The 27,893-nt window shown below is 41.4% G+C and overlaps 3 protein-coding genes across 9 annotated transcripts in view; all 3 read left to right on the top strand.

Moving 5' to 3' along the window:
- The first annotated feature begins 371 nt into the window (after window positions 1-371).
- mob1a (MOB kinase activator 1A) lies at window positions 372-16,668 on the top strand. Its single transcript, XM_020490046.2, has 6 exons — window positions 372-736; window positions 1,273-1,439; window positions 4,773-4,866; window positions 13,806-13,939; window positions 14,038-14,201; window positions 14,459-16,668. The coding sequence occupies exons 1-6, from the start codon at window positions 723-725 to the stop codon at window positions 14,534-14,536; spliced, it is 651 nt and encodes a 216-aa protein (XP_020345635.2). The 5' UTR covers window positions 372-722; the 3' UTR covers window positions 14,537-16,668.
- A 252-nt stretch (window positions 16,669-16,920) lies between these two features.
- LOC109895932 (TRAF-type zinc finger domain-containing protein 1) lies at window positions 16,921-22,678 on the top strand. Its single transcript, XM_020490043.2, has 12 exons — window positions 16,921-17,243; window positions 17,618-17,654; window positions 18,382-18,517; window positions 18,648-18,701; window positions 18,791-19,232; window positions 19,417-19,716; window positions 19,914-19,978; window positions 20,618-20,863; window positions 21,128-21,266; window positions 21,419-21,626; window positions 21,830-21,896; window positions 21,988-22,678. Exons 2-12 carry the CDS (start codon window positions 17,620-17,622, stop codon window positions 22,024-22,026), a joined length of 1,731 nt encoding a protein of 576 aa, XP_020345632.1. The 5' UTR covers window positions 16,921-17,243; window positions 17,618-17,619; the 3' UTR covers window positions 22,027-22,678.
- A 762-nt stretch (window positions 22,679-23,440) lies between these two features.
- The window catches only part of LOC109894910 (smoothelin-like), a 69,489-nt gene continuing 65,036 nt past the window's right edge, over window positions 23,441-27,893 (top strand). For 4 of the 7 annotated variants that reach the window (XR_004210768.1, XM_031830029.1, XM_031830025.1 and 1 more), the window contains exon 1: window positions 23,441-23,925. Coding sequence is in view for 6 of the 7 variants with exons in the window: in XM_031830029.1 (XP_031685889.1) it covers window positions 23,875-23,925 (51 nt within the window). In the remaining variant the exon portion in view is untranslated. The remainder of the gene's footprint in view (window positions 23,926-27,893) is intronic. The other 3 variants (XM_031830026.1, XM_031830027.1, XM_031830024.1) reach the window with 1 other exon arrangement.

Raw genomic sequence — 27,893 nt, 5'->3', positions numbered from 1 at the left:
CCTGGTTTATGTTCTGAAAAACTATCCTTGACTAGTTTGAGTTCACCACTGAAAACAATAGAAAATTAAAATCACTTGTTGTATTGAAAATGCCCATTTGGTTTACAATCGCCAAACGTATGGATTGCAATCGGCTTGTGACTGGTGAACCAAACGCAGGCACGTGGGGCCCATTGTCATTTAGCATGTGAAAACTGAGGTGCATCCGGAAGTCAAGAATTCTCTGACACTTAAATATATATATTTTTTTATAAATGCGTATGGCATGATGTGTAATTGCGTATCAATACTGCTAGTGCTATCCGAAATACTTGTGACGTCCCCACATAAAAACCTAACAAATTTCAACTTAAATTGTGTAACTTCAGAGTTTGAACGTCCCAAGAAACCAGCATTTTAAGGACCGTATAAATACTGCTGAACCATCCATATTACAACAATTACTGAAGTAATTTCCATGAGAATCCAAATGAGGGCGACAAACGTACATGTCGGCAAAATGTTGCGCTAACTATCTACGTCAAAATATTATTTCTTCAGGGTACGATTACACTGACAAGTGAGAGAAGAGTTAGAAAGTTCGGAGACTTTTCACCAGCGAAGCTAGAAAGGCTGTATATTCACCAAACAACCAGTGAAACGTTCGATACGACAGTTCTTTTGAGCTTCGATATTATTTGGTCTGCATTTGTCTTCGTTTTACGACCGAAACTAAGTTAACGATGAGCTTCCTATTGTAAGTAAAGCTAGTTATATGTCACGTTTTTACTCGTAGTTAGCTAACGTTACCTAACTGGCTAGCTAGCTATGTTTGCATAACTTTAGATGCAGACATATACTCATTAGTCATGATGTAACCACAGATTGTCATAGTTGTCGCTGTAACTTGTCTTACGTTTTAATATAGTTAGCTAAATGTGACTAACGTTACCCAGCTAGCTAGATGAGCTAACGTTAGTTAGCTAAATAACACGATCATGTCACGTTATAGCTAGCTTAAGTTAAGTGTCACTGATGGGAACTGCTCATTGACGCATTTTTAGCATGTCGACAACTAACGTTAGTGAACAAGTTAACTAGCAAACAATTATATATACCATGGGTTCCTTCCTGTTTTGTTGCTGTCTGCTGATTAGAGGACAGTGTTTAACAGGAAGACTGTCAGACTTGTATGATTTCATATCTGAGCAGTGAGCACATCTACTCATCACTAATAGCTCAAACATGGAACATCACAGTTTGACTCGAGCTCCCTCTCCTCCCTTGATCCAGTGGCAGTCGCTCGTCTAAGACCTTCAAGCCGAAGAAGAACATCCCAGAGGGCTCCCACCAATACGAGCTGTTGAAGCATGCAGAGGCAACGCTGGGGAGTGGGAACCTGAGGCAGGCTGTCATGCTGCCAGAGGGGGAAGATCTCAATGAGTGGATTGCTGTTAACAGTGAGTAAAGGGTGATTGAAGGAGGGTAGCACAGAAGATTTAATTGACACCTGTTCTTAATGACAGCCTTTAGGTTTCACAGGTGACCACACAGTCTAGTAGCCTAGTGGTTAAGAGCATTGGTTCAGTAACCGCAAGGTCGCTGGTTTGAATCTGTTGTTGCCCTTGAGCAAGGCACTTAACCCTAATCCCTCCTGTAAGTGGCTCTGGATAAGCGCGTCTGCTAAATGACTCAAATAATGCACAATTTCGTCCAGAAAACGGGTTAAATGAAAAAATATTTTGGTATCCACATGTACGTTTTGCAGTTGAACAAAACCAAAAAAATTGGAATAATTTACTAAATCTTACCTTATTCCACAAAGGAATCCTAAAATGTCCCGGACAATATTATTGGCATAAGTAATTAGAAATTATTCGATTTCAAGCACCTTTACTTTGGAATTGAACTCACCTGTGGTGTGTTGCAGGTGCCTGCAATATAAAAATCCCTCATTCAATGAGTTTTAATAGAGAAAAGGACTCATTCTCATCTTGTTGCTGTGTGTACCTCAATGAACATGGAGAAAAGGAAAGAAACCAGAGAATTATCTGAGGTCAGTCATACGCAAGATTGTAGACAAGCATGGACAATCGAGGCTACAAGTCCATCTTCAGACCTTGATGTTTTTGTTTCCACTGTACGCAATGTCATCAAGATGTTTAAGGCCCATGCCACAGTAGCCAACCTCTCTGGATTTGGCCGCAAGAGAACTTGATGGATGATTGTAGCGAAGGATTGTTAGAATGGTGGAGAAAGCACCTCGATCAACTGGCACACAGATTCAAGCTGACTATCAGAAAGAAGGTATCACAGTTTCATCTCGCACCATCCGTTGCCAATCAGTGAAAGGGGATTATATGGTAGGAGACCAATCTGTCCACAGGACATTCTCCCAGAACGATTTTGGCATGTCTAGGTATGTTGGCAAATTGCCACCAGGCTTTCCTGTCTCTTTCTCCCCACTGCTGAGAAGGAGACATAAGAAAGCCCTACTGCAATTTGCCAAAACACACCTGGAAATTACAAAATCCTTCTGGGAGAATGTCCTGTGGACAGATTAGAGCATTTTGGTAATACCATATGTATGTTTTACAGAAAACAAAATGAAGCCTTTGTAGAAAAGAACACCTTCTCTACAGTCAAACATGGCAGTTCAGTGATGTTTTTTTGTTGCTCTGCTGCCTCTGGCACTGGGTGCCTTGAATGTGTGCATGGCATCATGAAATCAGGAGAATAAGAAGGCATTTTGGAACGCAATGTTTGGCCCAGTATCGGAAAGCTGGGTCTCCTTAGGTCATGTGTCTTCCAGCAGGAGAATGACCCCCCCCCCCCCCCCCCACAAATACACTTCAAAACGCACCCAGGAATGGTTCAAGACAAACACTGTACTGTTCTGAAGTGGCCAGCAATGAGTCAAGATCTAAATACCATTGAAAACTTGTGAAGAGATCTGAAACAGCAGTTGGGAGAAGGCACCCTTCACATCTGGTAGAACTGGAGCAGTTTGCTTAAGAGGAGGTCCAGTACAGAGGTGCAGGAAGCTCTGATGGTTATAGGAAGATCTTGATTGCAGTTATTTTGACCAATGGCTGTGCTAACAAATAAGTCTATGGTGTCAATTTAGTTAATGCCATTTCTGTTTATTTTCTGATATTAAATGGATATATTAAGTTCTGAATCAAAAACAAAGGTTTAGTAATATTAACAGTGAAATAAAGAATTGCGGAGACTAAATACTTTGGTAAATTTCAACTTTTTTTTCAGGGAACATAGTGAGTTACTTGAAAAAAGTACAAGGCTGCCAATATATTTGACCACAACTGTGGGTGGGTGTGTCTGCACGCATTTGGAAAAGTATGCAGTTCACTTTTTCCACATTTTGTTACTTTGAAATTGTTTTGTCTCTCCCCTTCATCAATCTACATACACAATACCACATAATGACAAAGTGAAAACAGGTTTAGAAATGTTTGAAAATGTATAATTTTTTTTATGTAAATAATGTAATTTTTTAAATTTGAAGTATTCAGACACTTTGCCCTAAGACTAGAACTTGAGCTCAGGCGCATCCTGTTTCCACTGGTCATCCTTGAGATGTTTCTGTAACTGTCCACCTGTGGAACATTTCAATTGATTGGACATGATTTGGAAAGGCACCCTTCTGTCTATATAAGGTCCCACAGTTGACAATGCATGTCAGAGCAAAAACCAAGCCATGAGGTCGAAGGAATTGTCCGTTGAGCTCAGAGAAAGGATTGTGTCAAAGCACAGATCTGAAGAAGGGTACCAAAACAGTTCTTCAGCATTGAAGGTCACCAAGAACACAGTGACCTCCATCATTCTTAAAAGGAGGAAGTTTGGAACCACCAAGACTCTTCCTAGAGCTGGCGGCCCGGCCAAACTCGGGGGAGAAGGGCCTTAGTCAGGGAGGTGACAGACTCCAATGGTCACTCTTGACAGAGCTCCAGAGTTCCTCTATGGAGATGGGAGAACCTTTGAGAAGGACAACCATCTCTGCAGCACTCCACCAATCAGGCCTTTATGGTGGAGTGGCCAGACGGAAAGCCATTCCTCAGTAAAAGGCACATGACAGCCCGCTTGGAGTTTGCCAAAATGCACTTAGACTCTCAGACCATGAAAAAATAATTATCTGGTCTGATGAAACCAAGATTGAACTCTTTGGCCTGAATGCCAAGCATCACATCTGGAGGAATCCTGGCACCATCCCTACAGTGAAGCATGGTGGTGGCAGCATCATGCTGTGGGGATGTTTTTCAGTGGCAGGGACTGGGAGACTAGTCAGGATTGAGGAAGAGCTTAACGGAGCAAAGTACAGAGATCCTTGATGAAAACCTGCTCCAGGGTGCTCAGGACCTCAGTCTGGGGTGACCGTCCAACAGGACAACGACCCTAAGCACACAGCCAAGACAACGCAGGAGTGGCTTTGGGACAAGTCTCTGAATATCCTTGAGTGGCCCAGCCAGAGCCTGGACTTGAACCCGATCGAACAGCCCTGAAGAGACCTGAAAATAGCTGTGCAACAACGCTCCCCATCCAACCTGACAGAGCTTGAGAGGATCAGCAGAGAAGAATGGGAGAAACATGTCAAACTTGTAGCTTCGTGCCAAGGAAGACTCGAGGCTGTAATTGCTGCCAAAACTGCTATTTCAGTTTATTTTGAATACATTTGCAAACATTTCTAAACCTGTTTTTACTTTGTCATTATGGGGTATTGAGGGGGAATAAACTATTGAATCAATATTAGAATAAGGGTCTGTTCTCCGTTTCAGCTGTGGACTTCTTCAATCAGATCAACATGCTCTACGGCACCATTACTGAGTTCTGCACTGAGACCAGCTGTTCTGTGATGTCTGCAGGGCCCAGGTAAGATGGGCAGGGAGACAGACTATTCAAAGGGAAAAGGAAATTCCACACACCTTTTTGCTGTGGAGGAATTTGACCAACTTTTGGCTTAAGAACCTTCATCAGATGGACACATTCCATACATGTTCCCTATTTAAAAAAAAAAAATGTTTTTTGTAGTATTCTCTGAAATGACCTGAAGAGTGATAATGCTGTTCCACTTAAACAAAATTAAACTACTTTGCAGATATAACAGACAATCATATCAGTCAAAATATAACATTCCCAGTTCATGCTACAAAATCTACTTTAAAAGAGGTTTTAAAAATTAAGTTCTATGACAGAGTAAGGCATTGTTGGCAGAATAGATGGATGCAGTTCAATGCATGGATTCATTTAATAAACCAATGTATATTTGTAGTCCAACAAATATTGCTACCAGGTTGTAAATCACAGCTGGCCTGGTACATCGTTTGCTTCCTCCAGCCATTCGGGATGCCCTGTTTCAGATTCTATGACTTTATTTTGGACAAAAGCGTACGAATGTAACTAAGGCTGGGAATACCAACACGATCAAACTACCAAGGGAAATGATCACAAGTCAGTCATAACGTGGCTAATAGGCTAGCTTATCTATTTAGGTAGCTAGTCATGATGTAACCACAGATTGTTGCTGTAACTTTTGTCTTACATTTAATACAGTTAGCTAAATGGGACTAACGTTACCCAGCTAGCTAGATGAGCTAACGTATTTAGCCTAACGTTAGATACTTTTTTACATATCGTGTAGCTAACTATGTGGACACCCTTTCAAATGTGTAGATTTGGCTATGTCAGCCACACCCTTTGCTGACAGGTGTATAAAATCAAGGACACAGCCATGCAATCTCCATAGACAAACATTGGCAGTCGATTGGCCTTACTGAAGCATTCAGTGACTTTCAACGTGGCAAGCCTAAGATCAGCATGCGTCGGCTGGAGTGGTGTAAAGCTTGACACCGTTGGTCTCTGGAGCAGTGGAAACACGCTCTGTGTAGTGATGAGTCATGCTTTACCATCTGGCAGTCCGACGGACAAATCTGGGTTTGGCGGTTGCCAGGAGAACACTACATGCCCCAATGCATAGTGACAACTGTAAAGTTTGGTGGAGGAGGAATAATGGTCTGCGGATGTTTTTCATGGTTCGGGCTAGGCGCCTTAGTTACAGTGACAGGAAATCTTAACGCTACAGTATACAATGACATTTTACATGATTCTGTGCTTCCAACTTTTGTGGCAACAGTTTGGGGAAGGCCTTTACCATTTCAGCAATGCACCCGTGCACAAAGGGAGGTCCATACAGAAATGATTTGTCGATAGGTGTGGAAGAATTTGTCTGGTCTGCACAGAGCCCTGACATGAACCATCGAACACCTTTGGGATGAATTGGACCGCCGACTGCGAGCCAGGCCTAATTGCCCAACATCAGTGCCTGACCTCACTAATGCTGATTGGAAGCAAGTCACCCCAGCAATGTTCTAACATCTAGTGCTATTATAGCAGCAAAAGGGGGACCAACTCCATATTAATGCCCATGATTTTGGAATAAGATGTTCGACAAGCAGGTGTCCGCATACTTTTGTTCATGTTGTGTAGCCGCTGGTTAGGATGATGACATTGGGTGAGTGGCCAACTTTGTTCCTCATATTGTTTTTCTGTGGCAGGCAAGACATGGTGTCATTTATTTAGTGAGCAAGAAATGTGAATCACTTTGCTAGCTAGGCTGAACTTGAGTGACTGTCATCCACAGTTTAGCTCTAAGTTGTCAATCAAATGTATTTAGCATTGTCAAATGGGCGGACAGGCAAGTTCCCCTTCAGTCGTCAAAACGTGGCTTGGGACAAGCATGCATTGGCGGGCAAGCAGGCTACTATTCCCCATCATTTAGCAGTGCAATTTTGACTGCCAACTACGAGCTGAATAAGTTTGAGGGTTTATCTACCTTTTCCTCATTTAGATTATATCGGTCTTGCTAACATTAGTTGATATTGTTGATGTATAGGAAACTAAGGGAGAGAGAGCCTAGCTTTTCATGGTGGTTTGATCAATAGGACTGTAAAGTTTCCAAATGTAAGACCTATTTGCAGAAATCCATTCAGGTGTAGTTTGGCTTTTTGGCCATTAAAAAAAATTAATCTAAAGTCGCACTGTTGCTACTGCCTGTAAACACACAATCCAGTTAAAAGTGAATGATGACAAGCCCTACTGCCTGTAAACACACAGTCCAGTTCATAGTGAATGATGACAGGCCCATTTGTTAAATGGCTTATTTGCATATAGCCCTATTGTATCTGATTGGCTATGGCACACCGGTCTGTGTAGACTCCTGTCCTGGGCAAGACGGATGTTTTATTTGCTGCAGTGTTTATTAATTGTCCAAACGCATAGCCACATTCCCACTATATTACTATAGAACACAAATACCTTACTCAACGTCATTCCCAAACATTCTATGAATGTGTGAAAATGACCATATTTAAGTGCTTGCTTGTCAGAATGTAAAAAGTGTAATATTCTTCCTGGGGGTCTATATTATCATAATACAATTTCATGTTGCTAAAACGCTGTCAGTTCCACTTAAACATGAATGTTAGTTATTCACATGCCACTGCTATGGTCAGCTCAGGCCTGACTTCCCCCCCCCCCCCCCCCCCCCCCCCCACACACACACACATGTTACATTTTGATACCTAATTTTAAATGTTTGTTCCTTGCATTAGTTTCACTTCATGTTTTTACAGTGTTAATGCAGTACATAACATACTTTCTGGAGTTTTCTGCGCCCATATTCACAAATTGTCTCACATGAGTGCTGACCTGATTATATAATCTTATTCATTATGATTTAAAGGGGAAAATGAAGCCTAGTTCATCCGTCCTTCTTTGAGACACTTTGTCAATTGATTCTTGTCAGCTAAAAAACCGACAAATGCAACAATTTCTATAATTTTACTGCGTTACACTTTGAAAAATATATTCTGTAGGTCCTAGTCTATGGATTTCACATCACTGGGAATACAGATGTGCATCTTAGTCACAAATAACTTTTAAAAATGAAGGGGAAAAAAGGTAGGGGTGCGGATCAGAAAACCAGTCAGTATCTGGTGTGACTGCCATTTGCCTTATACAACCACCATTTGCCTTATGCAGCTTCTCCTTCACATAGTTGATCAGGCCATTGGTTGGAGCCTGTGGAATGTTGTCCCACTCCTCTTCAATGGCTGTGCGAAGTTGCTGGATATTCCCTGGACCTGGAACACGCTGTTGTACACGTAGATCCAGTGCATCCCAAACATGCTCAATGGGTGACATGTCTGAGTATGCAGGCTATGGGAGAACTGGGTTATTTTCAGCTTTCAGGAATTGTGTACAAATAGATTTTTGCAACATGTGGCTGTGCATTATCATGCTGAAACATGAGAGGATGGCGGCAGATCTCAGGATCTCGTCATGGTATCTCTGTGCAATCAATTCTCTGTTAACATCTCTGGTGGGCATTCCTGCAGTCAGCATGCCAATTGCGCACTCCCTCAACTTGAGACATCAGGGGCATTGTGTTGTCTGACAACCAACTTTTAGCATGGCCTTTAATTGTCCCCAGCACAAGATGCACCTGTGTAATGATCATGCTGTTTAATCAGCTTCTTGATATGCCACATTTTTCAGGTGGATGGATTATCTTGGAAAATGAGAAATGCTCACTAACAGTGATGTTAAAAATAAATTGTACACAACATTTGAGAGAAATAAGCTTTTTGTGCGTATTAACATTTTCTAGGTTATTTTATTTCAGCTAGTGAAACACTTTACATGTTGCATTTTATATATTTTCTGTGTAGTTTTGGTACTTCCTCAGTTCCTTCTTCTTGCTCTATTTTCGGTCTCAAGGTCAATCAAATTTAATTGTTTAAATTTGATTGACTAATTCAAATGTATTTATAAAGCCTTTCTTACATCAGCTTATGTCACAAAGTGCTGTACAGAAACCCAGCCTAAATCCCCAAACAGCAAGCAATGCAGATGTAGAAGCACGGTGGCTAGGAAAAACTCCCTAGAAAAGGCCAGAACCTAGAAAGAAATCTAGAGAGGAACCAGGCTATGAGGGGTGGCCAGTCCTCTTCTGGCTGTGCTGGGTGGAGATTATAACAGTACATGGTCAAGATTTTAAAATGTTCATAGATGACCAGGGTCAATTAATAATAATCACAGTGGTTGTCGAGGGTCAGCACCTCAGGAGTAAATGTCAGTTGGCTTTTCATAGCCGATCATTCAGAGTCTCTACTGCTCCTGCTGTCTCTAGAGAGTTGACTGGGAAAGGTAGCACGTCTGGTGAATAGGTCAGGGTTCCATAGCCGCAGGCAGAACAGTGGAAACTGGAGCAGCAGCACGGCCAGGTGGATTCGGGACAGTAAGGAGTTATCAGGCCAGGTAGTCCTAGGGCTCAGGTCCTCTGAGGAAAAAAAAGAGAGCATACTTAAATTCACACAGGACACCGGATAAGACTGGAGAAATACTCCAGATATAACAGACTGACCCGAGCCCCCCCGACACACACTACTGCAGCATAAATACTGGAGGCTGAGACAGGATACCCCCGGACAGGGCCAACCAGGCTGGATATAACCCCAACCACTTTGCCAAAGCACAGCCCCCACACCACTAGAGGGATATCTTCAACCACCAACTTACCATCCTGAGACAAGGCCGAATATAGCCCACAAAGATCTCCGCCACGGCACAACCCAAGGGGGGTGCCAATACTATGTTTGTCTTCAGGAAGGCAGTGAGTTGCTACCAACAGCTTGTAATTTTTTTGTTGTTGAGAGGAATGGGAGATTCGATATTGGCCAATAGTTTTTAATATTGTCTGGGTCAAGGTTTGGCTTTTGCAAGAGAGGCTTTATTACTACCACGTTTGGTACACATCCGGTGGATAGAGTGCCTTTTTAAATTATTTTCAACATGGGCGTGCCAAGCACAGGAAGCAGCTCTTTCAGTAGTTTAGTTAGAATAGGGTCCAGGATGTAGCTTGAAGGTTTAGAGGCCATGATTATTTTCATCATTTTGTCAAGAGATATAGTACTAAAACACTTGAGCGTCTCTCTTGATCCTAGGTCCTGGCAGAGTTGTGCAGACTCAGGACAACTGAGGTTTGGAGGAATACGCAGGTTTAAAGAGGAGTCCGTAATTTGCTTTCTAATAATCATGATCTTTTCCTCAAAGAAGTTCATGAATTTATCACTGCTAAAGTGAAAGCCATCCTCTCTTGGGGAATGCTGCGTTTTAGTTAGCTTTGTGACAGTATCAAAAATACATTTAGGATTGTTCTTATTTTCCTCAATTAAGTTTGGATGATCGAGCAGCTGTAAGGGCTCTTCGATACTGCACGGTACTGTCTTTCCAAGCTAGTCGGAAGACTTCCAGTTTGGTGTAGTGCCATTTCCGTTCCAATTTTTTGGAATCTTGCTTCAGTGCTTGGGTATTTTCTGTATACCAGGGAGCTAGTTTGTTATGACAAATGTTTTTTATTTTTAGGGGTGTGACTAGGGTATTACGCAAGGTTAAATTGAGTTCCTCAGTTAGGTGGTTAACTTCTTGCGGCTGAAATCCCGTTAACAGGATCGATTTGACAACAGCCAGTGAAAGTGCAGGGCGCCAAATTCAAACAACAGAAATCTCATTAACCTCTAGTGACACCCCATCCCGGATCCACGAGCGTAATCATCGACTGACACTAATTAGCATAACGCAACAGATATAAATATTACTAGAAAATACTCATTCATGAAAATCACAAATGAAATATATTGAGACACAGCTTAGCCTTTTGTTAATCACCCTGTCGTCTCAGATTTTTAAAATATGCTTTACAGCCAAAGCAAGACAAGCATTTGTAAGTTTATCGATAGCCTAGCATAGCATTATGTCCAGCTAGCAGCAGGTAACTTGGTCACAAATCAGAAAAGAAAATCTAATTAAATCGTTTACCTTTGAACTTCGGATGTTTTCACTCACGAGACTCCCAGTTAGATAGCCAATGTTCCTTTTTTCCAAAGTTATTTTTGTAGACGAAATAGCTCCGTTTGTTCTTCACGTTTGGCTGAGAAATCGAAGGGAATTTCGGTCACGACAACGCCGAAGATTATTCAAAATTAGCTCCATAATATCGAGAGAAACATGGCAAACGTTGTTTATAATCAATCCTCAAGGTGTTTTTCAAATATCTATTCGATAATATATCCACTGGGACAATTGGTTTTTCAGTAGGACTGATTGGAAAAATGGCTACCTCTGTATTTTACGCAAGAATCACTGAGCCATCAGGTGACGACTTACACAATGTAGCCGCTTACGGGTATTCTTCAACATAAAGGCGTAAAACTACGTCACAATGCTGTAGACACCTTGGGGAATACGTAGAAAAAGTAATCTGGTTGATAGCCCATTCACTACTCAATAGGGACGCATTGGAACGCAGAGCTTTCAAAACATGAGGCACTTCTGGATTGGATTTTTCTCAGGCTTTCGCCTGCAATATCAGTTCTGTTATACTCCCAGACAATATTTTTACAGTTTTGGAAACCTTAGAAAACACTATCCTAAACTGTCAATTATATGCATATTCTAGCATCTTGTCCTGACAAAATATCCCGTTTACTTTGGGAACGTTATTTTTCCAAAAAATGAAAATACTGCCCCCTAGGCACAAGAGGTTAAAATTCCTCAAACATACAAGTATTATACACCATTTTAAAGAAACTTGTTATCCCACCACAGTGTCCGATTTCAAAAAGGCTTTATGACGAAAGCATACCATGGGATTATGTTAGGTCAGTGCCAAGTCACAAAAATACACAGCCATTTTTCCAGCCAAAGAGAGGAGTCACAAAAAGCAGAAATAGAAAGTTAATCACTAACCTTTGATCTTCATCAGATGGTACTCATAGGACTTCATGTTACACAATACATGTATGTTTTGTTCGATAAAGAAAATGTCAGTTTACATTGGCGCATTATGTTCAGTAATGTTTTGCTTCCAAAACACCCGGTGATTTTGCAGAGAGCCACATATATTTACAGAAATACTCATTATAAACTCATCATAAATGTTGATGAAAATTGTTATGTTATGCGTGGAATTAAAGGTATACTTCTCCTTAATGCAACCGCTGTGTCAGATTTAAAAAAAGCTTTACAGCGAAAGCACACCAAGGAATAATCTGAGTACAGCGCTTAGCCACCAAAACAAGCCATATAGATACCTGCCATGTTGTGGAGTCAACAGAAGTCAGAAATAGCATTATAAATATTCACTTACCTTTGATTCTCATCGGAATGCACTCCCAGGAATCCCAGTTCCACAATAAATGATTGTTTTGTTTGATAATGTCCATTTATGTCCAAATACCTCCTTTTTGTTCGCGTTTAGTTCACAAATTCACAAGGCGCAGGCACTTAGTCCAGACAACGTCAAAACAGTTCCATTACAGTTCGTAGAAACATGTCAAACGATGTATAGAATCAATCTTTAGGATGTTTTTATCATAGATCTTCAATAATATTCCAACCGGATAATTCCTTTGTCTTTAGAAATGAAAGGGAACGCAGCTCGCGCTCACGGCCGCGTGCGTGACTTTGCTCATGGCATTATGCCAGACCCCTTAGTCAAACAGCTCTTATTCGCTCCCCCTTCACAGTCGAAGCCTGAAACAAGGTTCTAAAGACTGTTGACATCTAGTGGAAGCCTTAGGAAGTGCAATCGGACCAAATTTAAACTATCTTGGATAGACATTTACTTGAAAAGCTACAAACCTCAGATTTCCCACTTCCTGGTTGGATTTTTTTCTCAGGTTTTTGCCTCCCATATAGTTCTGTTATACTCACATCATTCACACAGTTTTAGAAACTTCAGTGTTTTCTATCCAAATCTACTAATAATATGCATATCTTAGCTTCTGGGCCTGAGTAGCAGACTGTTTACTCTGGGCACCTTATTCATCCAAGCTACTCAATACTGCCCCCCAGCCCAAAGAGGTTAACTGATTTTTGACTACCTTGGGTAGGTGGAGGGAGTCTGGAAGGGCATCTAGGAATCTTTGGGTTGTCTGAGAATTTATAGCACGACTTTTGATGATCCTTGGTTGGGGTCTGAGCAGATTATTTATTGCGATTGCAATGTAATAAAATAGTGGTCCGATAGTCCAGGATTATAAGGCAAAACATTAAGATCCACAACATTTGTTCCATGGTCCAGAGTATGACTGTGGCAGTGAGTTGGTCCGGAGACATGTTGGACCAAACCCACTGAGTCGATGATGGCTCCGAAAGCCTTTTGGAGTGGGTCTGTGGACTTTTCCATGTGAATATTAAAGTCACCAAAAAAATGGACTATTATCTGCCACGACTACAAGGTCCGATTTAAGAACTCAGTGAGGAACGCTGCATATGGCCCAGGAGGCCCTTAAACAGTATCTATAAAAAGTGATGGAGTAGGCTGCATAGATTTCATGACTAGAACCTCAAGAGACAAAGTCGTTTTTTTTTTTTTTTGTAAATTGAAATTTGCTATCTATAAATGTTTACAACACCTCTGCCTCCGCTTGTCTCTTATGCTCTTTTCCAGCTCCTGAATCTTACTGTAGTATACTCTCTACTAATCATTTATGGTAAATCTCTTCTTCTAAGAACAGAAAGTAAATCTGTGCGCTAGTAAAATGCTTTGTCTAATAGGACAACCTTTTTATACCCCAAACTGGGTCTTGTTAGGAAGATGCCCTCTTCTAGCCATGTGTGACTGTCCAACAAACAGTGATGATGAATTATGCCAAAAACATTCAGAGGAAGCCATAATTTCACTTTATTAAAACTAAACTAAAATTCTCATTCCATCTCGCTGTTGGTCCATCTCTACCTCTCTCAAGGTATGAATACCACTGGGCGGATGGCACCAACATCAAAAAACCCATCAAGTGCTCTGCTCCCAAGTACATAGACTACCTGATGACCTGGGTGCAGGATCAGCTGGATGATGAGACACTCTTCCCCTCCAAGATAGGTTAGTTAAATTCGTTTTGTATAAATTCGAAACCTTCATAAATTTAGCATATACCTTTTGGCTTTTAGATAATAGAACTCCCGCTCTGTCTCCCTTAGGAGTGCCCTTTCCCAAGAACTTTATGTCCGTGGCCAAGACTATTCTGAAGCGCCTGTTCAGAGTCTATGCCCACATCTACCACCAGCATTTTGACTCTGTGATGCAACTGCAGGAGGAGGCTCACCTCAACACCTCCTTCAAACACTTCATCTTCTTTGTCCAGGTGCCAGTCGTAATACATTCCAAATATCAAATGATCTCTTCATTGCTGTTTAGAAATGATTGTCATGATTCTATCATGTCTTGTCATAAATCATGCCTCCATGAATGTAGTAAATAGTATTCTATTCCAATTGATGTATTGTGCAATTATAATTCATGGTTAACAGGCATACTTGTTACTATCCTGTGTAAATATAGTATAGCAGGTAAAAAGTTATGTTTGATTACATATGGCTTGTGTGGTATTTTACTGTGTAGGAGTTCAACCTCATTGATCGTCGTGAGCTGGCCCCTCTGCAGGACCTCATTGAGAAACTGGGCTCCAAGGACAGATAAACACCTCCGTCTCTCGCTCTCTAACCCCCCCCCACCCCCCACCCCCCCACCCCCCTCTGTCTTTCTGTAACTTCTTCACTTGGCCTTTTCTTTCTCCCTCCATTCATTTACCTGTGTGTTTTCTGTTCTAGTTTTTTGCTCTCTCCCTCTAGTTGTCTGACATTGTTTCAGAGCTTGTTTTGTTAAAGCTCACTCTAGTCTTTAAGGTAAGATACCAGGGTGTAGTATATTAAATGTATTTTTTTTGGTCGTTTTGTTAAACAAATTCTATAATTGGGACCTGCTGACCTGAACTGTGGACCAATATAATTTAGGAGTTTAAATGGAAACCAACATTTCTTTCCTATAGGATTTACAAGCACATAAAATAAACATTTTAACTATCATGTTTTTAGTCAATGTACTTAAATACTGTTTTTTGGATCTTGTATCTGGAACAGTTTTTTAGATTTTTTTACACTTAAAAGTCAGGGGATATTGATCAATACATATTTGCAGTGTCACTTGATATACTTGTGAAATAGATAATCTTCCATTGTTTATGAACTATCAGTGATCATGTTTTTATGCTTGACTTAACTGCTTAGTTTTAAGGTATTTTAAGAGAACGCATTCAAGTATCAGAGGATGACATTTTGAAAACAAATGAAATGTAGTATAATGTGAATATTTTGATCTTTCTCATTTCACTCAAATAGCACAAAGTGCCTCAGTTATGTTTTTACTATGTCAAATTCCTTGGATGTCTTTGTCCTTATGCTGGTACTTAATTGTAATATCAAGTCAATTCTTGTTTTATTGTTTATTAAACATACCTTTACTCAAGCATGCAAAATGCAATAATAGAAATAGTGCTCGCACCAATACATGACAAGGTTGAGTGTGATAGGTCATTTTTTTATGTGATATATATTATTTTTTTTTGTCTTATCTGAGTGTGTGACATGTTAACTCACCCTAGTCCTTATGTGTTCAATCCAGGCACAGTGCTAAAGCAGTAGGGCTGTTGGTTGTGCCACCTTGACGCAAATTAAATTGATCCTATTCCATCCAAATTCCTTGCCATAAATGGAATGTTATTTATAAAGAAAAAAGCTATTAGTATTTACCCTCTTCCTGATATGGACTGAGTATAAAGGTCTAGGTGCTACTCCATTTGATACCTTAGACATGCTCCGAAACTTTCGTGACTTAAGTATTTTTTTTAACCCTCCTGCTGTGGGCTAGATGTGTTAATGTGTAGTTAATACATGCATAATCGATGAGCAGAATTACTGTCTTACCTCAATTAGCCACAAAATCCCAAGTTTAAAACAGACTGTTTTATGGAATCAGTGCTGTGCCATTTTCCCCCAAGTGGGCCAGTCCCCTAGCAATTTGAGTTCAACCAATGAGCTCCAGCCCCTTGCCATATGAGTGACGGCTAGCAAGAGGCACATCATGCACATACAGCAAAGTGAGAGAGGTCAATGACGTGTTGCACATATCTGCACATACTTGATGTAGTATGTCATTTTGGGGGCCCACTTGGCTCATTAGTGCTACTTTCAGAACTACTGGCAAAAATTATAGAAAATAAAGTCACCTGATATATACTGATATACCGCCAGTATGTGTGCTTATAGATTAGATTATGTTCAACATTGATTTTCAATGTGCTGTTACATTCCCCATAGGCAATGATGTTGGGAATAAGACAATACACACCATATGTTTCTGGAATAAGTCAAGTGTATTTTTTTGGGGGGGGGGGGGGGCTACTCTTTTTTTTATTTACACATTAACTTAATTTTTTAGTTTTTCTTTTTTCTCCCAGATATCCAATGAAAACAGTTTGGCATGCCATAGATTTGGAGTTACATTTTATCATATTTTTCATATTGCTGTTGAACAATTCCTTTAACTTTGGTTGAAGGAATTTTAAAAAGTGTAACATATATATATATATATATATTGGAGGTAATTTGTGGGCAATGTGATTGTTACAATGCTCAATGTGAGTTCAATACTCTGCTGTAAATAGGATAATTTACAGAACATTTATCTGAACAAAACTGTGCCTTTTTAAAATGTCTGAAATTACATTATTCATAGCAGAATAGCTTAATTAACATTAAATGAATTTGTGGAGATTCTGTTTGTATTGAAATTATTTTAAATGGTTGAGTTTTTTTAAAGACTAAATGACACCTTTTCTTGATAATAACCCATCTTGACCATTCACTGCTTCCACTCTCCCTCTGCCTGGCATAAGATCACATCTACTACTTTTAACAACCACTCCCATCAATTTGTCCTAGGCTATTGGTTATCAAAATCAACATTGCCAATTAAATGTTCGAAGACAACATTCACAAATACTATTCATTTTGACGAAGTGTTTGTTGACCGTTTTGGGTGGTGGTCTCATTGGTCAACAGTATTTCGATTAGCGAATCAGATACTAGATACTTGTGCGTCACTTGGTAGCTGCTTTCAGGAAACGCTTGCTAACATGGTTTGCATTAACTATCTTGGAAATCAGAAAGATAGCTAGGGTGAAACTAAAACTAAGTAAGCAGCATAAGGGCTTTCTTGTCTCTCGAAGTTTATTCTGACATTAGCTATTGAAAACAGCGATTTAAAGCCTCATCTTTAGCTAGCTACTAGCCAACTAACGCCTAGCTACCAGCGAAGTAAACAAGGGACCAAGTCACAGCAGCAGGAGGTATGTAACTTTCTCATTCATAAGGGTATATGTGGCTAAATCGAAGCTATCGGCATTGAACAGAAACGATAGCTAACTACGTTGCATATTTGCTTGGTCATTGTCAACCAAATAACGGTACAAAATGGGAACGTTTTCGAGCTAGCCTGTGTGCTAATTATCGAACGTTAACGATACGATTATTTTGGGGAGAGAACTAGAGAACAATACTGAGAACTAACTAGCAATAACGTGGGTAGTCGCTATCTAACAAACTAGGTATAACGAGATCTTTGATGCCACAGATTTCTTCAGTGGATTGGTTGCCACCCCAGTTTCGAATGTCACTTGCCAATTGTATCCTCTTTTTTTCTCCCTTTTTATGTCCCTGCAAGCCATGGCAAATGAAAGCACACAGTTCTGTGCCAATTGGTAAGTATGCTTTTATATATTAAAAAAAAGTATAGTCGATTCGGCTGTTTGTGTATAAAATCGAGGACACAGCCATGTAATCTCCAAAGACAAACATTGGCAGTAGAATGGCCCGCACTGAAGAGCTCAATGACTTTCAATGTGGCACCGTCCTAGGATGCCACCTTTCCAACAAGTCAGTTCGTCAAATTTCTGCCCTACTAGAGCTGCACCTGTCAACTGTAAATGCTGTTATTGTGACATGGAAACGTCTAGGAGCAACAACAGCTCAGCTGCGAAGCGGTAGGCCACACAAGCTCACAGAATGGGACTGCTGAAGCACATAGTGCATAAATTTTTTTCCCCCTCAGTTGCTACCAGGTTCCAAACTTCCTCTGGAAGCAACGTCAGCACATAGAACACATTTGGGATGAATTGGACCGCCGACTGCAAGCCAGGCCTAATCGCCCAATATCAGTGCCCGACCGCACTAATGCTGTTGTGGCTGAATGGAAGCAAATCCCTGCGGCGATGTTCCCAGAAGAGTGGAGGCTGTTATACCAGCAAAGGGGGGCCAACTCCATATCAATGCCCATGATTTTGGAATGAGATGTTTGACGGGCAGGTGTCCACATACTTTTGGTCATGTCGTGTATGAAGATTCAGGCCAATTGAGAAGTAGGCACAATGTTAATAGATACATTCTGACTCCTCTTTCTTGCTCCTTTTTGTCTCTCTCACTCTCTAGTCAGCATGACATTCCAGAGGCTAATTTCACTACTCATGAGAGTCACTGTCGCCGGAATATTGCTCTGTGTGATGTATGCCAAGAGCCAGTGCCCCGTTCAGATCTGCAGCAGCACAAGGAACAGGAGCACATGCAGGTATGGTGCTAAAGATGGAGCGGGTTGGAGCCGGGAAGTGGGTGAACTAGATACTTGAGTGAACATCATCCCAAAGTTTCTGTACAATTGTTATACAGGAGGCTTCACAAACATTTTATTTTAATTTCAGGTGAAATGTAAGTGCGGTTTAAAGATTGAGAAAAGCCTCATGGAATCCCACCAGGTATGTACAACTTGTATTAGAATGGAGACCTTGTGATGGTCACAGATTATGTATTTCTTTGCATTTTCATCTGACCTCCTCTTTTCCAGAGATCTGAGTGCAATCAGCGGATGGTGCCGTGTCAGTACTGTGAACTGGAGCTGGTTTTCAGTCAGTCCAAGGAGCATGAGGATTATTGTGGGACGCGCACAGAGCCCTGTCAATTCTGCAAGTGCAATGTAATGTTGAGGGAGCAAGCTGTCCATCCAGCCTTGTGTGGTAGCCTCACACCACCTCAAGAGAGAAACAACAGCCGGGCAACTCTCAGCCCAGCAGAGACCCAGTCTCCAGGAACATGGTTTGAATCTCATTCCATCCGTAACCTGCTGAGGGCCCAGGAGGGAGAAGGCCACAAGAACAACAACGCCAGTGCGTCTGACCGCAGGGCCCTACCACGGCCACTGGAGGCCAGAGTGCACAACAGCACCCGGGGGCAAGTGGGCCAGGGAGGAAGGGGGAACATTGCCCCTAGGAATACAGACTTCAGCCACTGTAAGCCTGCCAATGGCTCATACAAAGTGTTCAAGTTTTCACATTACCCTCAAAAAATGACACACATTTACTTCAACTTAGTCTGGTATTGATAAAATGCCCTGGCCTATATTAAAGTAGAAAACTGTTTAATTGAATAACATTTTTGTGTGATTGTAAAAACATCTCATGTGTTGTCACCCAGTGCTGGAACAGGAAGCTGCAGTGCTGGGCAACAACAATAACAGCATGGCATCATTGGCATGGCCTGCAGACGAACCACTGGGAGAAGACTCTGCCAGCCTGGACTACCTTCTGGCCCTTAGCCTGCAGAGTGATGGAGACACAGGGGATGTAGGGGGAGGAGCGGGGGCATTGTGGACAGATGTCTGGGACCACAAATTTGGAAGGATGTCCAGCAGTGGCTCTCTTATCTCTCCCCCTAATAACAACTACCAACATATCACCACTGGCACCAATACAGCACCAGAACATGACCAGATAGGTCAGATGCTAAACTAAAATACCAGTTATTGTCCTTGTTTGTTTTCATGTGAGATTGATATTGTTACAGTATGCTGCCCTCCTCTCCCTTTTACATTTTGACTTTCTTCAACCCTGTCATGATTTAAAAACAAGTTCGGAATAAAATCATATTTCTTACTTTACCCATTATTTCTCTGCTCTTTTTCTCCCATGTAGACACCATGTTGCCCTGTGAGTTCTGTGAGAAGCTGTTTCCTGAAGAGGACCTCATTTTACACCAGGTTAAAAGGATATGTTGCTGCTTAGCCTGCAAGTTACGCTAACGCCATGGAGGCTTAGCCTGAACTGACCAGGGAATCAATTTCCTTTACATGCTGCAGCAGTTGGTTATAAACTCATGCCCCTTATTTCTTTACTTTGAGTGCACATTGTTTCGTTGCTCTTGTTTGCTCCCTCTGGACTAGTTTCCAAGAATCTCCTCCTGAGTACAGTTAATTATTATTTTTGTTTTGCATTGTTTTTCTACAGAACTCAGTCAAGTCAATATACATTCCCTCCCCACACACACAAATCCACATACATTCATTCTCACAGAGGGATCCACAAACTAAGCACGAAGGCAAACAATCTATCCAAAACAAACTGACATGCAGAAACAACACAAAAACAATTAATTATTGGTCACTGTCCAGTTTGTGTCTTGCACTTGGTATCCCCCCCCATCCCCTTTAAAAACATAATTATTTAATGTAAATAGTTATTGAGGAATGCCACAATGTGTGACTGTTAGTAATTTTCCATCTCAGGACTGATCAATAGTGTGTATCATGTGGTAATCACCTGAGGGTAGCTAGCCACCACCTATCTGGTTAGCAGAAATACATTATTTTCCCCTCACAGCTGTCTTTGTTGTCTTTCAGACTGGCTGTAGTCCTGCCTCAGCCTTTGCATCTTTCAGCAAGCGACCTCCATCTCCATGCTACAATGGCAGGATTGCTAGGGGTGCTGGTGGTCTTCTGCACATCCCACCTGACACCCCTAGCTTCCCCCGTTCAGTCTCCCCGCTTTCCTACAGTCCACCTGCCAGTCCACTACAGAGAGACGTGGTCATTCCTTGTGAGTTCTGTGGAGTAGCCCTGGAGGAGGCTGTTGTCTTTCACCACCAGGTACATAATTTACAGTGCAAGAGATGGTGCTGTATAATGTAGATCATGTTCAAATAGTGTATGCCATTAAGGTCAAATAGTCCTGTCACATTACCAATGAGGGAGGAAACAGTTGTTTTGACAGAGGTAGAAAAAAATCTGATAATACACAGGAATGGGAGCAAAGTGTTAACATTGCAATTACTCCAGTATTTTCATTGCGCTAACATGTTGTTCCATAGTAATTACCTAGTAATTGAGTATATCCTGACACTTTGTTTACAGGATAAATGTGACCTCCGACCTCGCACGGCTCCCTTAGTGGATAAGGTCAACAAAGTGTCCTTTCAAAAACCATCTCTTCCTCTCAAAGAGAGCCGTGGATGGAGCTCCTCTGAGGTGCAGAGGAGACTCAAGCACCAATGTAAGACACTGAACCCCACGTTCACCAATGCACAATCTTTTTGAACATCACTGATTTCTTTAAAACAAAGTCAATGTTGCTTGGGTTCCATCTATCCACCTATGTAACATTTTTACATCAAATTCTGTGTGTGCACATGCTTGCGTCTAAAGTGGTCCCCTTGGATGGGCTGGACAGAGAGAAGCCCCAGGTGCAAAGCCCAAATGAATGGCAGAGAGTCCACAGTGTGCTACCCATTCCAGGGAAGATCTCAAACTGTGATCCTCAGGTGAAGAACAGGCCCCAGCATGGGAATGAGGCAGAGGGGGGCCACTTGCTATTCAGTGAAGGCCACAAATCCAACTCTGCAGCAGCTGTGGGGTAAGAACTATGACACTTGCTGTAATAATGTAATCTTAACATTTGTTTAATTTGATTTGGCACAACTTCATTTGAAATTGTTTGGGTACATCATATTTGGATTACGTCTTGTGTTACAGAACTAGGGTTGAAAGTGTTCTCTTTTGTATAATATAGTGCTACGGCTTCCAAATGTAATGAAATATGTTGTATCCATCTGCCAGACCTCCCCTAAGAGAAAACAATGAGGGACCAAGGATTAAAGGACCAAGGAATGCAGGGCCATCAAAGGTAAATAATCCTTATTTCTTTAGAGCCTCTATGGTGGCTATAATTATTTGTTTATAGTTAAATGTTTTTCTGTATCAACATTCATTTATAGGTGCCTAAGAAGCAAAACAAAGAACAGGAAGATGAGTGAGGGCAAGACTGTCGATGGAAAGAGCTGCAGACAATCACCAAATGCTTTTTCTGTGTGCGGTAGTCTGTCACTAACAGTGGTGGCGTTACTGGCTGGCTACATTGCCGATGCCTGCCAGATCTCACTACACTTGGGAAGGTGTTTAACATATCAGCAAACCACAAATTGTATAACAATCTGATGCCAGATTGTGCATCAGAAGATGTGGCGCAAACCAGTGGTTGATGCAATGCAATGTAGTCCTCCTGGAACATGACCAGAGTCTCTTTATTGCCTGTGTGTGTTTCTGTATGTATCAGTTGTTCTTTCTTTTTAAAGTCTAAAGAGTGAAACTTAAATATTTGAATGATTCCAATAGTTTGTAATATAACTTTCAGCTTTTTGTAATCTTTTAACTTTTAATATAAATTGTATAGAATTTAGGAAACCCACCTTAATATACTCTTGAAAAACCTATGTAAAATGTGTACAGGTATAGAAATCTTAAAGCTCCACAAAGAAATTGTACTCTTCACTGAATAATGCATAATCAATGACACATACAGTATCAAAGCATTATTTGTATTTCGGGCTGCACCTATTGAACTGTTTGTTTTTTGTATGCTTTGTGATATTGTCTTCATACTTTTAATAAATCCTTAGTATCAATGTTTTGGTGCTTGTGGATGACTGTTAATGTAAAAGAGTGTCCTCAATACTAAGTATTAATCACATCGCTATTTTCCTAGAATCAAAATAGGCTATAATGCTTTGAACCCTCCACATGTAAAAACTGCACATATCACATATGTTGCTGGTTACTGCAGTGTGACCGGAGTGAGCTTTGCAGGATTCAAATGAGCTACTGATTGATGTTGGACTTTCTGAAGGCACTTTACCCCCCACAGGGGTGGCCATCGGCGATTGCCTTCAGGTAGTTCTCATATTGTCCACTGGTGGGCGCACTCTACTCAGCTATTTGTGCCACTGCCCTTTGAAACATCCATAATTCAGCATATTAATTTGTCTATGCATGAGGTTGACGTTCTATAGCTGGGTTTCCCAACCTCGGTCCTGCCCCCTCCCCCCGTGCACATTTCGGCATAACAGGACTTTCCAAGTTACATATATTATAGCTTACTTTATTGACCATATATAGATCTTGGATCAATCTAAATATTAGTTAACTAAAACAAGTAGAGAAATGTTAAGTACAACATAACACCATTGCATGTCCAAAGAGAAAATATGTCATCTTTATTTTTTTTTAAATATATATGCAAGATTTTTGCAAAAATAATGAATTACTCCTTGACAAACAATCCATCCACAGTGTCAGTTTTGAATATCTGTTTTTCAATTGGTCGAGGAGTCTATTGAATGGGCGGGACAGACCTAGCATTAGTGGGAATTCTGGATTCAAAGCTCGCGCTTTCTGTTTCAACCTCCGGTTCTCGTATTCTAAAGGTTTTAGGAGAGAGTAATAAAAGGCAGAGTTTAAAAAGTACATGTTTTTCCATCTCTAGAGCACTTCAGTCGTTTCTTATTAACGTAATCCGAAAGTTATTTTGTGGCAGGAATTTGCATTGTGATAAGACAAGTTCTATGTAAAGTTGCTTGGAAGAAACCGTAAATATTCGAGCAGGTGGAGCATCAATTCCGACACGTGAAAGGGGGACTTGTCTTTTGGGACACAATTGTTGCCAGCATTTGTATCCTGCTGGTCTGCTTTATTAAACACATAGGGTCCCCACGTTTAACGCGCGTGGTTCTTTGTTTGAAGGACGTTTCCAAATCAAAAGCCGGCTTTTTCTTCCTTTTTGAGTTAACATTTTACCTGTCATTGTGACGTTACCCTAAATACTGAAAATGTCAGCTGAAAGATATTCAACATTGGATGAACTGTCGCTTCGGAACCTGGTGAGTGTGAAATATACCCTGATTTATTTATCCTGTTGTGTGTAATTAAACTATAGAGTTAAACTTTTTTTTTTTAAACACACCTGAGAATAATTGGGCATGAGAGGCCTGGGAGAGCATGTTAGCTAACCCCAACCCTTTAACCGTAACCCCTAACCCAGCTAACGTTAGCCACCTAGCTAATGTTAGCGTTAGGAATTCGTAACATACTTTTGTATATATAATGTATGTGCCCTGCCATTCAAATTTGTGGATTCAGCCATTTCAGTTACACCCATTGCTGACAGGTGTATAACATTGAGCACACAGCCATGCAATCTCCATTGACAAACATTGGCAGTAGAAGGGCCTTACTGAAGAGCTCAGTGACTTACAGCGTGGCACTGTCATAGGATGCCACCTTTCCAACAAGTCAGTTCGTCAAATGTCTGCCCTCCTAGAGCTGCCTCGATCAACTAAGTGCTGTTATTTTGAAGTGGAATAGTCTAGGAGCAACAACGGCTCAGCCATGAAGTGATAGGCAGGCCACACAAGCTCACAGAATGTGAACACCGAGTGCTGAAGCGCTTAAAAATGTTTTTTTCCTCGGTTGCAACACTCACTACCGAGTTCCAAACTGCCTCTGGAAGCAACGTCAGCACAATAACTGTTTGTCGGGAGCCGTTTCAGCATTACATTGCCCCCATGCACAAAGCCAGGTCCATACAGAAATGGTTTGTTGGGCGCCCGAGTGGCGCAGCGGTCTGAGGCACTGCATCGCAGCCGGCCACGACCGAGCAGTGTCTCTGCTGGCCTCAACCGAGAGACACATGAGGCGGCACACAATTGTCCCAGCATTGTCTGAGTTATGGGGGGGTTTGGCCGGCTGGGATGTCCTTGTCCCATCGCACTCTAGCGCTCCTTGTGGTGGCCGGGCGCATGCATGCTGACTTCGGTCGCCAGCTGTACGGTGTGTCCTCCGACACTTTGGTGCGGCTGGCTTCCTGATTTAAGCAAGTAGTGTGTCAAGAAACAGTGCAGCTCGGAGGGGGTCGTGTTTCGGATGATGCATGACTCTCGACCTTCGCCTCTCCAGAGTCCGTACGGGAGTTGCAGCGATGGGACAAAGCTGTACCTACCAATTGGAGAGAAAAAAGGGTAAAAACTACTAACTAAATATAGAAATGTTTTGTCAATCGGTGAGGAAAAACTTGACTGGCCCGCACAGAGCCCTGACCTCAACCCCATCAAAAACCTTTGGGATGAATTGGAACGCCGACTGCGAGCCAGGCCTAATCGCCCAACATCAGTCCCCGCAGCAATGTTCCAACATCTAGTGGAACAACTCCATATTAATGGCCATGATTTTGGAATGAGATGTTCAAGCAAGTGTCCACATACTTTTGGTCATTCATATTTTTGAATACTTATTATTACATACAGGCTTCCTAATTTTTACTGTCATTTAGGTTAGTATTGTGGAGTAACTATAATTTCCTAATTTTTTGCCTATCACAGCCAACTGTTTTAATCACCTTTGGCCTCAAAATGGATTAAATAGATGTTTTTCCCCTCACCCACCTACACACAATGACATAGTGAATGATGGCATTTACATAATCATTCACAGCCCTGAGTCAATACTTTGTAGAAGCACCTTTGGCAGTGATTACAGTTGTGAGTTTTTCTGGGTAAGTCTCTTAGCTTTCCACACCTGGATTATTCTTTTCAAAATTCTTCAAGCTCTGTCAAATTTGCTGTTGACACTTGCTATACAACCATTTTCAGGTCTTGCTGTAGATTTAAGTAAAAACTGGGCCACTCAGTGAATGTTCCTGTCCTCTTGGTAAGCAGCTCCAGTGTAGATTTGGCCTTGTGTTTTAGGTTACTGTCCTGCTGAAAGGTGAATTCATCTTCCAGTGTCTGGTTGTAAAGCATACTGAACCCCTAGGATTTTCCCTGTGCTTAGCTCCATTCACTTTCTTTTTTTTATCCTGACAAAGTCTGGTCCTTAATTAACAATTACACGCATACCCATAACATGATGCAGCCACCACTATGCTTGATATTTTGGAGAGTGGTACCCAGTAATGTGTTGAATCAGATTTGCCCCAAACATAACACTTTGTATTCAGGACAAAAATGTAATTGCTTTTCCACATTTTTTGCAATATTACTTTAGTGCCTTGTTGCAAACATGATGCATGTTTTGAATTGTTTTTATTCTTTACAGGCTTTCTTTTCACTCAGTAAATGTAGATAAACCACAATACTAACCTAATTGATAATCACAGCCATTAAACTCTAACTGTTTTAAAATCACCATTGGCCTCATGGTGAAATCCCTGTTTGGTGTCCTTCCTCTCAGGCAACTAAGTTAAGAAGGATGCCTTTATCTTTGCAGTGACTGGGTGTATCGATACACCCTTCAAAGTGTAATTAACTTCACCATGCTCAAAGGGATATTCAAGGTTGAATTTTTACCCGTAGGCGCCCTTCTTTGTGAGACATTGGAAAACCTCCCTGGTCTTTGTGTCTGAAATGCACTGCTCAACTGTGGGACCTTGCAGATCATTGTATGTGTGGGGTACAGAGACTAGGTAGTCATAAAAAATGTATTTAAAAAATCCACTGACATTATGGGGTATTAAATCCCAATTTGAATCCATTTTAAATTCAGGCTGTAACAATATTTTGAAAAATTCAAGGGGTGTAAATACTTTCTGAAGGTACTTTATGGCAGGAGAGAGAGAAGGAAAGGAGGTGTAGACAGGGACACGTCCAGATGATTAGTAAGGGCTCCCTGTACCAATGTGCATTTTTCAAACTGAAAACTGTCGTGCACAGGTTAATAACCGTCACTTTGGTCAAACAAAAACAACACTTATGCAGAAGGAGCATTAACTAGGCTTAGACACTATTCTCACAGTACTGAATGTTCTGTAGCCAGTATATAGCTCTCTGCTGGACCAAGAGCACTCCGCTCTCCTGGGATGTTCTGTCCTGATCACCATGACACTGGTGGGAAAGGAAGGTGGAGCCTCAAGATCCAGGCAGTTAGGGGTTCATTAGGTGGCGCATTAGGAAACGGAGGTGGGGTGGGTCTCACAGACAGAAGAGACGAGGGAGGAGGCCGAGGAAAAAAAGGCAAGCAGGCGATCCTGTGACATTTGAACCCTTTTTATTTCCTCCATCATTTACACCATAGATCTGAAGTTATGAGCAGAGCTGGGGGCATTGTTTCACTGCCTATGGGAAACGTGTCAAATTACTTAATGTACTGTGGTTAAAATGAGCTTAACTTTTTAATAAACAGCCTTTTAAAGGCATGCAGCCCTGTGTGAGTCAACTTCTTATAGACTAATGGCACATTTCCATGGAATGAAAACCTCAAACTTGTCCAAAAAGTAATTCAGCTGAAGTAGCCCAATCAATTGCTGTCAATTAGCGGGCGATTATGACGCACCAGGCCCTGCTCATAATGCCCACCAGCTGGGGACAGGCTCCTGAGTACACCACGGAATAAAGCACCAAGCCCACGTCCGTCTCTGCCGGTCTGTGGTGAAACACTACAGTAGGGAAAACAAACCAGAGCAGCTACATACCAGTCCAAGCCTTAATATCACCACAACAATGGTACCACATAGTTAGTTACATTGTGTCACCTACTTATCTCCAGAATGATGCCTTATAGATTGCCTTATAGACCTCAGATTGAGGTCAGGCGAGGACCGCATCTCAAGGGTAGTTCTTGAGCAGTTTCAGCTTGCTTGTTACAAAGCTATAGTAAATATGGTGTCAAGGTTTAGTTGAAAAGTTGATCACAAATTATAGGCATGGCCAAGTGTCAGAAGTCATGTGGATGAGACACTAAGAAGAGTGGCTTGGCAAGGGATACATGGAGGTGTTGGTGTTGCGATCACATACAGTTCAGTACAGTGCTGCTGTCTTGAACTCCGTGCCTCAACACTTCTGGCCAGTGCAGTCCA

The sequence above is a fragment of the Oncorhynchus kisutch genome, linkage group LG8, assembly GCF_002021735.2.
Source record: "Oncorhynchus kisutch isolate 150728-3 linkage group LG8, Okis_V2, whole genome shotgun sequence".
Taxonomy (NCBI): Eukaryota; Metazoa; Chordata; class Actinopteri; order Salmoniformes; family Salmonidae; genus Oncorhynchus; species Oncorhynchus kisutch.
Note: the sequence above shows the minus strand (reverse complement) of the source record. Positions and strands in the feature narration are given on the sequence as shown.

Bases quoted from the DNA above. Each gene is read 5' to 3' on its own strand.
- mob1a (XM_020490046.2), top strand. The intron at 1,440-4,772 runs GTGAGTAAAGGG...TCTCCGTTTCAG, and splicing joins TGAGTGGATTGCTGTTAACA to CTGTGGACTTCTTCAATCAG. The intron at 14,202-14,458 runs GTGCCAGTCGTA...TTTACTGTGTAG, and splicing joins ACTTCATCTTCTTTGTCCAG to GAGTTCAACCTCATTGATCG.
- LOC109895932 (XM_020490043.2), top strand. From the start codon at position 17,620: ATGGCAAATGAAAGCACACAGTTCTGTGCCAATTG. The intron at 18,702-18,790 runs GTATGTACAACT...CCTCTTTTCCAG, and splicing joins GCCTCATGGAATCCCACCAG to AGATCTGAGTGCAATCAGCG. The intron at 19,979-20,617 runs GTTAAAAGGATA...GTTGTCTTTCAG, and splicing joins AGGACCTCATTTTACACCAG to ACTGGCTGTAGTCCTGCCTC.